Source organism: Mesoplodon bidens (assembly GCF_964165515.1).
Source record: "Mesoplodon bidens genome assembly, chromosome: 14".
In the NCBI taxonomy this organism is placed as follows: Eukaryota; Metazoa; Chordata; class Mammalia; order Artiodactyla; family Ziphiidae; genus Mesoplodon; species Mesoplodon bidens.
The window spans coordinates 59,418,816-59,434,987 of NC_138170.1; the positions used below are offsets into that span (position 1 = coordinate 59,418,816).

General features: G+C 39.5%; 1 protein-coding gene across 1 annotated transcript in view; it reads right to left on the bottom strand.

The window, feature by feature from the left end:
* The window catches only part of QPCT (glutaminyl-peptide cyclotransferase), a 30,147-nt gene extending 24,532 nt beyond the window's left edge, over nucleotides 1–5,615 (bottom strand). The window contains exon 1 of the mRNA XM_081254402.1: nucleotides 5,393–5,615. Within this exon, the coding sequence (XP_081110528.1) occupies nucleotides 5,393–5,512 (120 nt within the window). The 5' untranslated portion in view covers nucleotides 5,513–5,615. The remainder of the gene's footprint in view (nucleotides 1–5,392) is intronic.
* Nucleotides 5,616–16,172: the final 10,557 nt, after the last annotated feature.

The following is a 16,172-nucleotide window of genomic DNA, read 5'->3' on the forward strand; positions in this document are numbered from 1 at the left end:
ACTCAATAAATACTGGATGAATTCATCAAATGTGGAATCGACAGATGAACTATTTTTCTAAAATAGTTCAACTTCACTAAGATTATGTTTACATAATAATAAAGTAAAATGGGCATGTTTGCCATCATATATACCAAATCAGTTGAATGAACAGAAATTATAAAGTCAGGAAAGACAAGTGGCTGCCTGCTGCAAAGGGCCAGGAAGTACTGTGGGTCAATGTTGGTGGGCTTTGTTCTTTTTGAATCTCTGAGAGTCGATGCTTGTGATGATTTAGAGTTGAGTTGGCCCAGTAGTCATTGTGACAATCAAGAACTGTTGTGTCAAAGGCTGTTTGGCCAGGGGCTCCTTTTCTATGTACTATCTATTACTCCATCCCAGAACCTACCTGGTCACTGTGGTCCTTCACTCCATGTCCACAGTGAAAGGAAATCAAGCTGATGTGTAAATGGGCAATTTATATTAAAGATTGCTGCCATGACCTCCCCCCTACTGCCCACCTGCCCAGTGGGGTGGAGTGTCACTCCAGGACCCTTTGTTTTGGACCTGTAAGATCCCCCTGTCCAATAAATCATTGATGTCTCTGTCACTGTCACCAGGCTCTTTCTCTGGCCTTGAAACTAGGCAACTACAAGGCTTGCAGGCCTGCGGGATACAGTCCAACAATTGGTGAGCCAAACAGGAGGCCAAGGAAATTCCCGTGAGCCCCAAGATGTTGGGAAATAAGGATGGGGAGGAAGAAGATAGATAAATAAATAGGTGATTTATGGAGGCTTGAAAGAGTTCTTAAGAGATTTAAGAAAAAATGGGAGCAAAATAAATAACCCTCCAGCATCTCTACCTGTAACAGATATCGTGGATGAAACGTAGTTAACAAATAGCACCAAAAAATGCTTAATGGATGAATAAAGGGTAAGCTCAGCAGAGAGGCCCATCAGTGCTCCTGAATACAGACACTTACCTGTGTTGATCCTCAATCTCCTGGGCTCACCCACTTAATGAACATACTTCAGTAAAGTGCCCTCCTTCACCCTGCCTCCCTGGGAATAAAGATGCCCCTGTGAAATCATTGGGAAAAGCTTCCCAATCAGTGATGGATAGAGAAGGGGAAGCAGTCACACTCAGTTAATTACTTAAGCCTTTCTATTGATAATTATTAAAGCCCTGAATGGAAAAGCATTCACTTTTTCCAAACTAAATGGCATCCATTCTATTTTTATGGAGGCTGACTCTCAGAATCCAATAAATCTAAACATCTATGTGGGGCTGAGAGGAAGGAGGAAGAGGGGACACCTGGAAAGAAAGTGTGGGCTGGGCATGAGGAGAGTAAACAAATGAGGCAAAACTATGTTGAGCCCAATGTTAAATGCCAACCCCCAATTATTCTAGGTGTATTTCAGTTAAAAGGCATGTAGACAATTTTCTATTGGTACAGGCATTCTCAGAGGAATGAGTCTCTATTACAGCCCCTGCCTTGTCTTTCATCCAGGCAGAAAGGACAATAAGTCTGCTCTGGGTGACAAGAATCTTTCAGCTAAAAAAGTGTGACCCAGATATCCTACAGCATCTCCTCTGGACTAATCACATGGTGCCAGGCCAAAGAGGAGTTTAATTACATAATTTGTAGAGCTGGCCCAGCTTGCAGAGGTATTTGAGGTCTCAAACCATTGAATTAAAGGGAGAACATTACAGAAGCATAGCCAATTCAATTCTAGTTTCCATCCCATATGAGCGTCTCCCAGACAGCACTCTGATTAACACCTGTGTCTACTGCAAACTCAACCCAGCCAGCATTTACTGAACTCTTTCTGTGTCAGATGCCACTGATATTACAAATGTAGTTGTGGAACAGTTGGGAAGTGAATAAGATAAAGTTCTGTCTTCTTTAAAGGCTAGCAGCCCTCTATCTAAAAGCAAAGTAGTGCAGGCTTTGAAAACAATAATTTAGGGCCAAATCGCAGCTCCCTCACTTACCAGCTGTGACTAGGAAAAGCTTCCTTATCTGTATAATGGATGTCATAGTACTTACCTGCCAGATGGCAGAAGCTCAAAAATGGCACATTTTCTTTCTCCCTCTGCCACCAATACCCAGGCTACCACTGGTCCCCTGTCCCTTCCTTGGAGTCTCCACTGCTGCTTCATGATTCATAAGAATCATCATGGGTAGAGGGGTAGATGGCTAAGAACTTTTAGAACCATGGAGGAGGGGAACCCTAAGATTTTTTAGAATATATGTGGCTCCAGAAGCAGAAGAATGTGAAATGCTGTGAAAGCAGTAATTGTCCTCCAGAACTACCCTGGAGGAGGACTGTTAGGTGAGGCCAACTTTCCTTTTCAAGGTTCCTCTGTTCAAAAAATCTGTCCCTCCACCCTCAATATGACTCGAATAATAAAGGAAAATTCTACCAATTAAAATATGTTGGGTCCCAGCTTTATGATAAAGTTTGGAAACAACCTAACTATCCGATAATAAAGGGATAGTTAAACTAAGGAAAGATGAGGGCTCTTCAGTTCGCTGCTGTAATGGTGGTCAAGTTTCCTCATCTGTAAATTGGGGATGAACGTACCCTCCTCACAGGGGCACAGTGAGATTCAAGTCAGATGCTTATATATAGAATCCTGGTACCCAGATGCCAATGCCCCTAAATATATACCTGTGGGCCCACCTGTGAATCTAACAACTTATATTATTACTTCTATGGAAAACAATGTTTATAAGTTTCAAATAAGCAAATCACAGTCTTCTAAACACAACCAAAAATTAGGGTTGAACTGTTTTTACATATTAGATCCCACTGTTAGAGACACACCTTTATTTCAAAGCAAAGAAAATGGATTTCATAATCAATGCTTCCTTTACCACACCTCACCTTTCGGCAGACCAGTGTGCCAAGGGCACATCCCACATGACTAATAGCTAAATGCCATTCAGAGCAGGAAGGCTTGTATTTTAGTGTGGATTAATTCATTTCCCAGGCTGCAAACTGTACGTGACATCTGGAAGACTTTATGAAAGCCTGGAGAGTAAGGGAGGGCAGGGGGAACCAGAAATCAGGAATTGTCATGGTTGATTTTGTCATTTGCTTCATTAGCTTGCACCACTTTAAAGGAAACAATTTCCCAATAGAAAAGCGACCAGAAGTTTCTTCAATATAAAAGGGATTCGTGCTTTAAAAGACATTTCTCAAAAGTTAGAGTCTCATTCATTTAAAACATTGTAAGAATCCAGCACCTTCTCCCACCCACAAATACATCCTGCCTGTAGATGATCCCTTCAAACAGTCCCCACCTCATTTAGTCCCATTCATGTCCATGTATCATAGACACATTTGGTGGCTCCACATTCCGGTAGTTAATGCCCCTTCCCAATTTCTGGTCAGGAAGGAGAAGATTTAAGTCTGTGCTGAATCCCCATGGGAAGCCTTTCTTTCTTTTTCTTTTTGCTAAGATTTTGCTGATTTATTTTTTTTAATAGAGCTTTATTGTAGTATAATTGCTTCACAATACTGTGTTAGTTTCTGTTGTATAACAACAGAAAGTTAATCAGCCATATGCATACATATGTCCCCATATCCCCTCCCTCTTGAGCCTCCCTCCCACCCTCCCTATCCCATCCCTCCAGGTCATCGCAAAGCACGGAGCTGATCTCCCTGTGCTATGTGGCTGCTTCCCACTAGCTAACTGTTTTACATTAGGTCGTGTATATGTCGATGCCACTCTCACTTCACAACAGCTTCCCCCCTCCACCCCCCACACCATGTCCTCAAGTCCATTCTCTACGTCTGTGTCTTTATTCCTGCCCTGCCACTTGGTTCAACAGTACATTTTTTTTTTTTAGATCCATAGATATGTGTTAGTATACAGTATTTGTTTTTCTCTTTCTGACTTACTTCACTCTGTATGACAGACTCTAGGTCCATCCACCTCACTACAAATAACTGAATTTCGATTCTTTTTATGGCTGAGTAATATTCCATTGTATATATGTGCCACATCTTCTTTATCCATTCATCTGTCGATGGACACTTAGGTTGCTTTCATGTCCTGGCTATTTATTGTAAACAGTGCTGCAATGAACATTGTGGTACATGTCCGTTTTGGAATTACGGTTTTTCTCAGGGTATGTGCCCAGTAGTGGGATTGCTGGGTCACATGGTAGTTCTATTTTTAGTTTTTTAAGGAACCTCCATACTGTTCTCCACAGTGATGGAAATAAAAACAAAAATACAAAAAAAAAAAACACCCCCAAATAAACAATTAAACTTAAAAGCTTTTGCACAGCAAAGGAAGCTTTTCTTATAATGAAGTTATTCTTGAGTTGACTACCCTCATCCTCCCCAGGTTCCCTATGGCTAGTGGTGTCCATGTGTAAGTGGGGCATGTTGTGGCCCTTGAATGGTGAAGCTGTAAGTATCACCCAGAGAGCTGAAGTGGGCTATTCATACACATCGCCTGTGGCTGGGCAGGAGGGGCATGTGGACCATAAGAGGGCCTATGCATTCACATTATGTCCTGGATTTCCAAGCTGTGAATCAATACTGGCAGACTGTAAGCATTTAAAAGATCTGTTCAACAACACTGTCAAAGTTTATATCCCTTTACGTTGCTGCTTTTCTTAGTATCTTTAAAAGTATACCATTTACTCCAATACCATTAACCTTTGCTTAAGTCCCTAGAAATTTCAGGGTTTCAAAACTGTTACACAAGAAAGGGAAATAATTGTGAACCTATATACTTCACACAAAGGGAACTTGCCAATCACTTTTATCCTAAGTTCCTTATGTGAAATCTCCAACTCTATACATTTCTCTGACAATTGCATTTTACTGTCTTTTGAGAAATATATATATATAAAGTAAAGCATGTCTCCAGTTAAGCTCCTTCGTTCGGAGCTGATCCGCTTAAAAATCTAAAACAGACTGACAGTGACACTGGACCGTGCTGAGACTGCATGAAAACCTCAACGTCGGGAGGGCTTCCTTGGATGCCGCGGCGAGGAAGCGGTGGGCACACCGCCAGACGCGCCCAGCACCCCGGCGGCCGGGAGCGCAGAGACCGCTGGCCTCGCGTGTCCCGAGCGGGCGGCGGCGCGGCGATGCACCCTCACCTCCCGGCTCCGCCACCGCAGGCGAGTCACACTTCCTGTGCCTATCAGTACCCGCATCCGACCGCAGCCGAGCTGAGGCTGGTGACATCACCCAGCTCCCGTGGCATCTCCAAAAGCAGCCCCGCGGCCAGCGAGGACGCAGAGCCCCGACTCCTCGGGGCGCAGGGGCCGGGGACCTCGGCTGTGCCCCGCCTCCCATCCTACCTAGGTGGGGGTCACGGGACTCTTGAGTCCCCGCACCCGCAAGAGCCTCCCAGGTACAATCGCCCAGCAGCAGCCCCTCACCTTCTCCTGGGTCCACTCTGCCGCTCCCCGACTGACCCCCCGGGACACCAGGGGCAGGGCGGCCAACAGCAGCAGCAAACGGAGGGTGTCCACGACGCGCAGGTCCCTGCCGCCTGCCATCTCTCCTGGGCTCTCTGGGCGCCGGTTCCCCGAGCCGCAGGCGGTCACGAGCCCGGGAACGCGCGTCCTTCGCCTTCCCCCTTCTCCACCCTTGGGTCGACTGCGCCCGCCTCCCCATCGCCTCCCGGTCGCCGCCCCACTGCGCTGCGCAGGCCGAAGCCGCAGCTCTCCACCACCACCCACCACCTTAGCAACCCGGGGTCTGGGCTGTCCTGAGAGGCACAAGCTTCCGAATCCATGGGAACAGAGACGGCCACTTCCTTGTCTAGGAGAGGAAGAAAGGAAGTAGGGAAGAGACATGGAAGAAGCATTTTTATGATCTCCACTGCCATGACTGGGAATAGAAACGGGAGGGAGGGTTCATCAAACCCTGTGAGGTTAAGAATTCTTTTCCTACAGCTCATTAAGAAGGGGTGGCCAGGGATCGATATTTACCGGATACTTCTGTACCAGCCACTGTCCTAGGTGCTTTTCCTATGTTCCCACATTTACCCTTCCTAACCATGTGAGGTAGGTATTAATCCCATTTAACAGATGAGCAAACAAAGCCTGAACTGGGACCCTCAAAATATTTCCTTTATAACAGTCCATCATATCTTTTCTCTTTTTTTCTCACAGATAGTTACCTTGCCTTATAGGAGACAGACTATCATACTCCCAAGCTGAGAAGTATGGTTGAAGTAACTGATATACATGAGATCTAAAATGTTCACAGTGGAATCCATGCCCCACAAAGGAAAAGCTAAATACAACTGTATTTACTTTGTAACATCAAAGATCACTGTTACGGCATGGCACAGGGAGATCAGCTAGGTGGTTTGTGACCACCTAGAGGGGTGGGATGGGGAGGGTGGGAGGGAGGGAGACGCAAGAGGGAAGAGGTATGGGAACATATGTATATGTATAACTGATTCACTTTGTTGTAAAGCAGAAACTAACACACCATTGTAAAGCAATTATACTCCAATAAAGATGTTTAAAAAAAAAAGATCACTGTTATCAAGATAATCCTAGAAACAAAACGCTATCTCAGTTTGGTCTGTACCTTTCTAGTCTAAGTTGTCTGGACAATTACTTCACCATCCTCTTTTTCTTCCAAACTAAGGATCAGGGTGTGGCTTGCCATGAGTCATCTAGTAACATATAGATCCCCGAAAAAAACCAAAGGCACTGAAACAGACCTGTTTGACAGACAGCAGAAGTCTGAAGGTAATGCAGTCAGCCTGAAGGCTCACCCACTCTATATTCTTAGGCTTGGCTATAAGAGTAAATTTAGAAAGGGAGAGGGCTGACCTGACCTGAGAATACTGTCAGCCCTCCTCTGGAGCTATGGAGGAAGACAGGATGGAAATACACACTTCCCTGATGTTCAAAATTGCTAATCCTATTCATGTCTAAGAATTTTGAGTAACAATTCAAATCTTCCGGCTCAAACAAAATTCAATAGCTTCTTTAGTACATCCATGGTCAGTTCTGATAATCGGGCCACCCCAGAATTTTCCATTGGTATGTATTCAGAACAAAACCACTACCACATCTTCCAATATATTTTTCCTCTTTTGCTGCTTAGGCCAACCTTGAAATTGTGGGTTTCCTGAGTGGCTGGGTAAGAAACAGCATAATTGTTTTTCTTATCCTATTAGCTTTTTATCTTTCCACAGTGTGATTTCTATAAGAAAGGGAAGGTGGAAATAGCAAACCTACATGAAACAAAATGTTAAAGAGAGTATGCTAAGTATAAGCAATTCAAAATGAGAAATACAGAAATGCTTGAGTTAAAAGGTTAACACATAATTTTGATAATTAGTTTCCATTGCCTACAGTTCCCCAATCTTCTCCAATTTTGATTATATTTAAGTCAGTAAGATGCTGTTGCAGTTTGAGATCTATAGGAAGTAGACTCTGAAACAGAGCTTAGCATTCAGGATGTGTATTAGGGAGTGCCCTTGGGACAAACCCCTGTGGGAGGGAGAGAGAGGAACCGGACTGGGCAGAGGGAAGAGTCATCAGGGAAGCGACCTCCTCCTCCACAGCTTCACCCAGCCCCATGGAGAGCCCTGGAGCTGAAAGTGCCTGTCAGAGTTGTCCCACAGTGACCCCAAATGGCTGAAGCTTTGTACCCTCACCTCAGTGGGGTGACTTCCTATAAGCAGTTCTCTGCAGCCAAAGGAGCTGACAGCTAGAGGCTGTCTGCCAGTGACACTCCAACAGCTGGAGCAGAGTCCTTCACTGAAGGGAATATGAACAGTACATCTCTGTATCCACCACTCATGTATCCGTGTGATGGATCCCATACATCTAAAACATTTTGCATAGTACGTGAAACTGATGATAAATTGTTTTTTACACGTGCGGGCTTTTCTGACAACTTTCCATAAATCTACAAATCCAATACAATTCTCTATTTATGTGTCCCTTCCTTCTTTATTTTTATCTTTTCTTATGCCTTATACCCTAAATATTCCCTTCCCCTTTTCTTCATTCATTCTTCTTTTCTCTCCTCCTTCATTCTGGAGACTTTCAGAAATGCCTTCTCTCTGCTATTTTTTTTCCCCTACTACAACTTTTTCTGTCTTCAAACTCTTTATATGGAAGATAACCCATGACTATTACATTTAACTAAACAACCACAGGCCCCATTTTTCATCATGGAAAAAAATTATTTGTGTATGCAATGATAGCATTAGTTACAAGTGGAATGGTTATCATCTTTATTATGGTATAGATTCTATACTGTGATTTGAATCACACTAAGGACTCAACTGCTAATTAAGGTCTTACCCATGCAGTTTTGGTGGCAGAATTTTCATATACCTAGTCTTACCTTTAAAGACACACTATTGGACTAAAGCAGTAATAACCAGAAAGTTGTATTAAAACAGTAGTTCTCAAAATGTGATCCATTGGCCCCTGGGGATTCCCAAAGACCCTTTTGGATGTCTGCAAGGTCAAATCAATCTTTACAATAATACAAAAGCAAGTTGTACTTTTTTACTGTATTAAATTTGCACTGATGTTGCTAAAGCAATAGTGGGTAAAACTTCTGGCACCTTAGCACTTATCAAGACAGAACACAAAATTGTACTATTTTAAAAAAAAAAAAACCTACTTCACTGCCCTGCACAGTAAAAAAAAAGAAAAAGAAAAAAGAGATAGAAAGACAAAAGAAAAGAAAAAGAGCCAGTCTCACTTAACAATATCATTGATGAAGAAATAAAAATTGTGGGTATTATTAAATCTCAACCTTTGAGCACGTCTTTTTTTTTAACATCTTTTTTTGAGATAGAATTAGAATATGTTAAACTGTGAATATTTAAGGTATACAATCTGATGAGTTTTAACATATGTTTACACCCATTAAACCATCATCACAATCAAGAGAATGAGCATATCTATCTTTACTCATATCCATCTTTACCCATGGGTTATTTAGACTATGTTATTTTAGTTTCCAAATAGTTGAGGATTTCCCTTATATCTTCTTGCTATTGATTTCAAATTTAATTCCATAATGGTCAGAGAGTGGACCTGGTATGGATGAATCCTTTAAAATTTTTTTGAGAATTGTTTTATAGCCCAGAATATGATCCGTCTTGGTAAATGTTCCTTCTGACATGAAAAGAATGTGTATTCTGCTGTTATTGGGTAGAGTGTTGTATAAATATCAGTTAGGTCAAGGTAGCTGATCATGTTCCCCAAATCTTCCATACAATATCTGATTTTCTGTCTACTTGTTCTATATATTACTAAGAGAGTGGTGTCGAAATCTCTAACTATAATTGTGGATTTACCTACTTCTTTCAGTTCCATTAATTTTTATATCATGTACTTCTAAACTTTCTTATTAAGTGCATAAATATTTAGGATTGCAACGTCCTTTTGACAAATTGACCCCTTCGTCATTGTGAAATGACCCATTTTTATTTGGTAACAATTCTTTGCTCTGAAATCTACTTTTTTCCTAATATTAATATAGCCACTCCAACTTTCTTTTGATCAGCATTAGCATGGTATCTCTTTTTCAATCCTTTTTACTTTTAAACTATTTTGTTTTTTACAAATAAAGTAGGCTTCTTATGAGTAGCATACGGTTAGGTCTTGTATTTTTTATCTAATTGGAAAATCTCTGGCTTTTATATGGGGTATTTAGACTATTTATACTTACTGTGGTTATTGATATGGCCAAGTTTAAATGTACCACTCTGCTGTTTGTTTTCTATTTGTCCCATCTGTTCTTTGTTTTTACCACTTTTTCTCATTTATCTTGGATTAATTGATTGTTGTTTATTATTCTACTTTATCTCCTTTGTTAGCTTGTAAGCTATACCTCTGTTTTGCTGTTAGTAGTTGTTTTAGGATTTATAGTATACATCTTTAATGTGTCACTATACACCATCAAGAATTATTGTATCATTTAGTGTATAGTACAAGAATGTTAAAATAGTTTAGTTCTATTTCCCCTCTTAGTCTTTGTGCTATTGTTGTCAGATATTTTACTTCTAAATATGGTATTTATATATTTACTTATAAATATGTTATTAACTCCACCATACGATATTATTATCTTTGCATAAAAAATTATCTTTCAAAGAGATTGCTAAAATAAAGGGTTTTTTAAGTCTTCTTTTTTCCTTCCTTTGTGTAGATGCATATGTTCATCTGGTATCATTTTCCTTCTGCATAAAGAATGTCCTTTAACATTTCTTGTAGTGCAGGTATGGTGGTGATTTCTGTATGCTGAAAATAAATTTTTTATTTTGCCTTTGTTTTTTGTTTTTGGGTTTTTTTTTTGCGGTACGCGGGCCTCTCACTGTTGTGGCCTCTCCTGTTGCGGAGCACAGGCTCCGGACGCATAGGCTCAGCAGCCATGGCTCACAGGCCCAGCCGCTCCGTGGCATGTGGTATCCTCCTGGACCGGGGCACAAACCCGTGTCCCCTGCATTGGCAGGTGGACTCTCAACCACTGCGCCACCAGGGAAGCCCTGCCTTTGTTTTTGAAAGATATTTTTTCTCAGCATGGAATTCTATGTTGACAGATTTTTTTCTTTCAGTACTTTAAAGATGTTGCTCCAGTGTCTTCTTGCTTGCTTTGTTTCTGATGAGAAATCAGCTGTCATCCTAATCTTTGTTCCTCTGCATGTAACATGCCTCTGTCTTAAGATTTTCTCTTTATCCCAGTTTTTAAACAATTTGATTATGACGTGCCTTGGTGGAATTTTCTTTATGTTCTTGTGCTTGGGGTTCATAGAATTTCTTGGATCAGTGGGTTTTAAGTTTTCATCAAATTTGGAAAATTTTTAGCCATTATTTCTTCAAGTATTTTTATGCCCCCTCCTGCTTTGGGGACTCCAATTACACACATATTAAGTTGTGTGAAGCTTTTCAACAGTTCACCAGTGCTCTGTTTATTTTTCCTATTTTTTCTTTGTCTATTTCATTTGTATTGTTTCTATTCTTGTGTCTTCCAATTTACTAATATTTTCTTTTGCAGTGCCTAATCTTTGTTGTCACCGTTGTTAATTCCATTCAATGTAGTCTTCATCCCAGACGTGCTTTTTTCTTTCTCTGGATGTTTGATTTAGATTTTCTTTATACCGTCCATATCTTTCCCTAACATGCTCAACCTTTCCTCTTCCTTCTCGAACATATGGGATATAGTTATGACAACTGTTTTAATATCCTTGTCTGCCAGTTTATCATCTGTGTCATCTCCGTGTCTATTTCTATTGATTGGTTTTTCTCCTCATTATGGTTTCCTATTTCTTTGCATGCCTGGTAATTTTTTTATTAGATACCAGATGTGAATTTTACTTTTTTGGGAGGTGCTGGGCATATGTGTATCCTTTAAATATTCTTGATCTTTGTTCTGAGACACAGTTGAGTTGGAAATAGTTTGGTCCTCTGGAGGCTTGCTTTCCAGTTTTCTTAGACAGGAGCAGAGCAGCCTGTAATCCTGGTATAATTTGACACTTTACAGAAGCGATACTCTCTGGATATTCTACTTTTGCCCTGGTATTTTGAGGCTTTTCCACTCTAACTGGTGGAAACACAAAATACTCCTAACCTTATCTGTGCTCTCAGGCTTGTTATGCCTGCTCCTTTTCAGTAGATCTTTCCCCCACCTTGAGTAGTTTCCTCACATGCATGTGCTGATCTGTACTCAGCTGAAGACTTATGGAGAAACCTTTACTGATCCCTGAAGCACTCTCTCCTGGAAGCTCCCTCTCTCTCCTCCCATACTCTGCAAATTCTAGCCACTTGACCTTCCCAAGTTCTCAACTCTGTCTTTTCATCTAATAGAGACCACCCAGCTCTGTTTGGATTTCTCCAACCTGGGAAATCTCTCAAGACAGCAAGATGGGGAAAGCATCCAGCTCATCTCATTTGTTTTCCTTCTTTTATGACTCTCCTGTGATGTCTGCTTTCAAAAATTTGAGCATCACTGTTTTATATAGATATTTGAAGATAAGATGATAAATCCAGTCGGTTACTCCATCTTGACCAGAAGCAGAAGTTGAGATTATGAATCTTTTAATATTCCGCATGACAAAATGGGAGATACAAATAAAGTACTTCTACCAGATGCTACATACTGAAGGACAAATATCGTCTCAAGGAAAAGCACGTATACAATTGTTTGAGATGTGAGTGAGCTACCTGCTTTTTTCATAAAATTCTACTTTTACTTGAAAGAATAATTGACTGATACCCTGATTATTCAGACTTGGCTATTTGGAAGACATTTGTTTGAAAATGAATAAAGTGTGCCTAGGCCTTCAAGGACAATAACAGACAGTATTTGTTGTCAGTGATAAAACTGCATCTTTCAAGTGAAAACTGGAATTTTGGAAAACTTTTATCTGCTTCCATAAGCTTGACAGTTTCCTGACATGTAACAACTTTTCTGACAAAGTCAGTTATTTTAAAAATGTGATTTTTAAAATAATTTATAATAAAGTGTTCAACATTTGGAATATCTGTATAACTCAGTGAACAGATGTTTTCCAAATGCTCCATGCCCAATCACAGAGAAAAGGTCCATTCGAAGTATAAGAGAGACCAATGGATTTTAATGTAATGGAGCAAAAATGTTTATTTATACAGTTTCAGATTCTGCATTACAACTAACTTTCATGACATTATTATTTGTCATGTTTTGTTTTAATAACAAAAAAGATTATCCATAATTATCTGAAGAGGCGATTAAAATACTCCTTCCTTTTCCTACTACATGTCCATGTGAAGCTGCATTTTCTTCATATACTTCAATCAAAATAACATGTCATAGCAGATTGAATGCATAAACAAATCCAGTTGTTTTCTAATAAGTCAGTAACATTTTTTAAATGTTAAAAAATGCCAGTCTTCTCATGAAATCCTTTTTGTTTTAGAAAGCGTAACAATTTTTTTCATAAAAATGTGTTATTAACTTGTAATACTTTTGTTGTTTTAAAATAAATCCATAATTAAATATTTATTAAATGCCTGTTTTAATTTTCAATACAATAAATATTAATAGACATAACCCATGTAAACAAAAGCTATTAGAGGCCCTCAATAACTGTTACTGACGTAAAGGAGTAAAACATTTGATAACTCCTGTGTTAAGGCTATTTTACCCAGGAGAACTAAAACATTAAGCCAATGTTTTTAACTTTAACTACATATTGGAATCATCTAAAAAGCTTTTTTTTTTTTTTAAATGAAGATGCCTGGTGCTCGCTTCGGCAACACATATATTAAAATTGGAACAATACAGAGAAGATTAACATGGCCCCTGCGCAAGGATGACACGCAAATTCGTGAAGCGTTCCGTATTTTTAGCTGCGAGGTCATCGGAATCCCAACCCCTGTCCTCATCTGGAACAAGGTTAAAAGGGGTCACTATGGAGTTCAAGAGGAGAACTCTTGCCTGGTGACTGAGGCAACCTGGCTATTCAGACCTGGGGTGGCCCAGAAAAGCATGAAGTAACTGGCTGGGTGCTGGTATCTCCTTCTTAGTAAGGAAGATGCCAGAGAATATGAGTGTCATGCATCCAATTCCCAAGGACAAGCTTCGGCACCAGCAAAAATTACAGTAGTTGAAGCCTTACATGAAATACCAGTGAAAAAAGGTGAAGGTGCTGAGCTGTAAACCTGCAGAATATATTAATCTGCAGAGCTAAAAGTAGTCATGGGTAACTACAACCCCTGTTCTTGCCTAATAACCAGTTTCTTTTCATCCAGTCCACTAACACTTTAGTTATATTCACTGGTTTTACACCATGAAATACAAAATAAAGATAACACATCAAGACTGTCTACAAAAAAAAAAAAAAAAAAAAAAAAGATGCCTGGGTGTCACCCCTAGAGATTCTGATATGATTAGCCTGATCTGTGGTGCAGACATCACATTTCTTTAAAAGTCCCCAGGTGATTCTAGCAGGGCTGAGAACCACTGCATTAACCACACACTCTGAGAAATACATTAGCAAAACCCACAGAGAATATAAAGAGGTCCACATTATATCCCTGCCCACATCTGTCCACCACTGCTTTCAAAAATGGAGTAAAAAATTAAAATGTTTGCTTCCGCAGTACAGAGTCAGACTTTTGCTGTTCCCTAGAAATCTCAGGAATCCAGATTTCCTGCAAATCTTCCCAACTCCTTTCACCAGATCAGAGGTCAAGTCAAGGTGGCAACAAAAGTTAAGAAAAAAATCTTTCCTCTGTTTTTCTCCCTTCCCAGCCCTTTAGAATAACAATTTATGCGCCCTCAAAGAAGGGAAGGAGAACATTCCCCATAAACCCTGATTCCTTTCACCAACACTAATCTTGGCCCCAAACAAAATTCTTTTCACTCCTTTACTAATTTTGTGCTGCTTTTTTTTTTTTAAACCAGTTTTTCTCTGTGGGCTCTGAAAACCAAAAGTCTTCAAGATCCATAGAAATGAATCTCTAGTAAGGAATTTTAATCCATTCAAGGAGATGAGGGCAAAGAGAATCAAAAGATGAAGAACCAAAGAGAAACATCATCTCTTTACAGCTCACAGAATAGACAGCTCTGATCTACACACTACCAAAATTGACTGTAATGTGAAGGTTCAAGCAACTGATTGTTATGGAGACTATATATACATAGTGTATACATTTTCACTTTTTATTCAAAAAATTCTGTGGTTTTTTTTGTACCTTATAGGATCAAATATGTGAAAAGGCACCAATTTCTGGAATCTATTAATGATAATACGTGGAAGACAAAAAGCTGTTAGCTTGAGAACTTGTTTCCATTCAAAGTTACTAGCTAAATTTTTATGGTGTAAGTTGAAAATATGATTAAAGAGGTTAGGTGTGTTAATAATATGTTCTTCAAGATCCTCTAATTCTTATAAATTCGTACGATGAGAGATATTATTATCCTCAGTGTTACTGTTAAGAAAATTAAAGCACAGGGAGGTTACAGAACCTGCCCAGGGGCATGCAAAGTCAACTCAATACAGGCAGCACACTTTAATCTACAGGCTTTTCCAGGTTCAAAGGAGAAAATTTAAGCAGGTGGTAAAATCTAATTTTGAATATGTTGAGGTTAGCGTTTACTGAGTGTAAAACCAGAAACCTTTTGAAATTATTTTATTTCCAAGTTTTAAGCAGAGTACTCATTTTGTTTTGCTTTCTCTCCTTTAAACAGCTATCTAATACCGTAGGTATTAGAAGGGGAAAAGGTGGATTTTTCTCAAAAAAATTAAATACTAAAATGTAAGTTAATATAATCTAAAGTCAAGACCAAAGCACTTAGTTGTCATTTGCTTTGGGGTCATTTACGGGTTTTCTGAGGTATTACACCCTATTTATCTATGATAGGAAATTGTGAGGTTTTTCTACTGATCAGGCTACACAGACCACAATCAGATTTAACTGTAAAAGCACTCTTTCTCTCAATTTTGTAATCTTGAAGCAGTATTAATTGTGATTGTTAATTAGGCCTTTTCTGACTTTTTATGAAAGAACAATCGTTTGAAGAGTAATTTTCAAGTCATACCCCCCCAAAAAATGCTTGTTTTTAAGATTCAGTTAAGCCCAGCAGTCTCAAATGAAAGAGGAAGAAAGTCTCTAAAATCTCTTTCCACGGGATTCAAAAATAGAACGTTAAGAAAGCAAATAAAAATGACACAGATTCACAGAAAACAGCGGCAGTCATTAAAAAAAACCAAGCTGACAATGTCACAAGTAGTTATTAATAATAATAATAATAGAAAGTGGCAACATAATACCATAACCCAAATTCTGCCTTAAACCACATATGTTCCGATATATATCTTTATTTTTGCCTAAATTTAGGATAGGATGAATGTATGCTGTTTGCTTTATTTATGTATCTGAAAACATTAGCAAAGTATTTTGAGTATTTTAGTAATTCTAAGGCAGTGCAGATTGTGGTCATAAAAAACCTTTCAACCCTACTGTTTGTATATACTCCATTGTTCAGACTGTAATAAATTAGATGAACTAATTCACCTTCAATTTTAATGTTTTAAAAAGCATTTCAACAGAGCTCATCATCAGCACCAGGCCAATAGTGTACCTAAATTTCCCTTTAAAAGGAGCTTAAATTATTCAGCATATAATTTTAGTAAAACTAATCCCCTTCTGTCGCTAGCCAAACCTTGATCTTCTGTGGTTT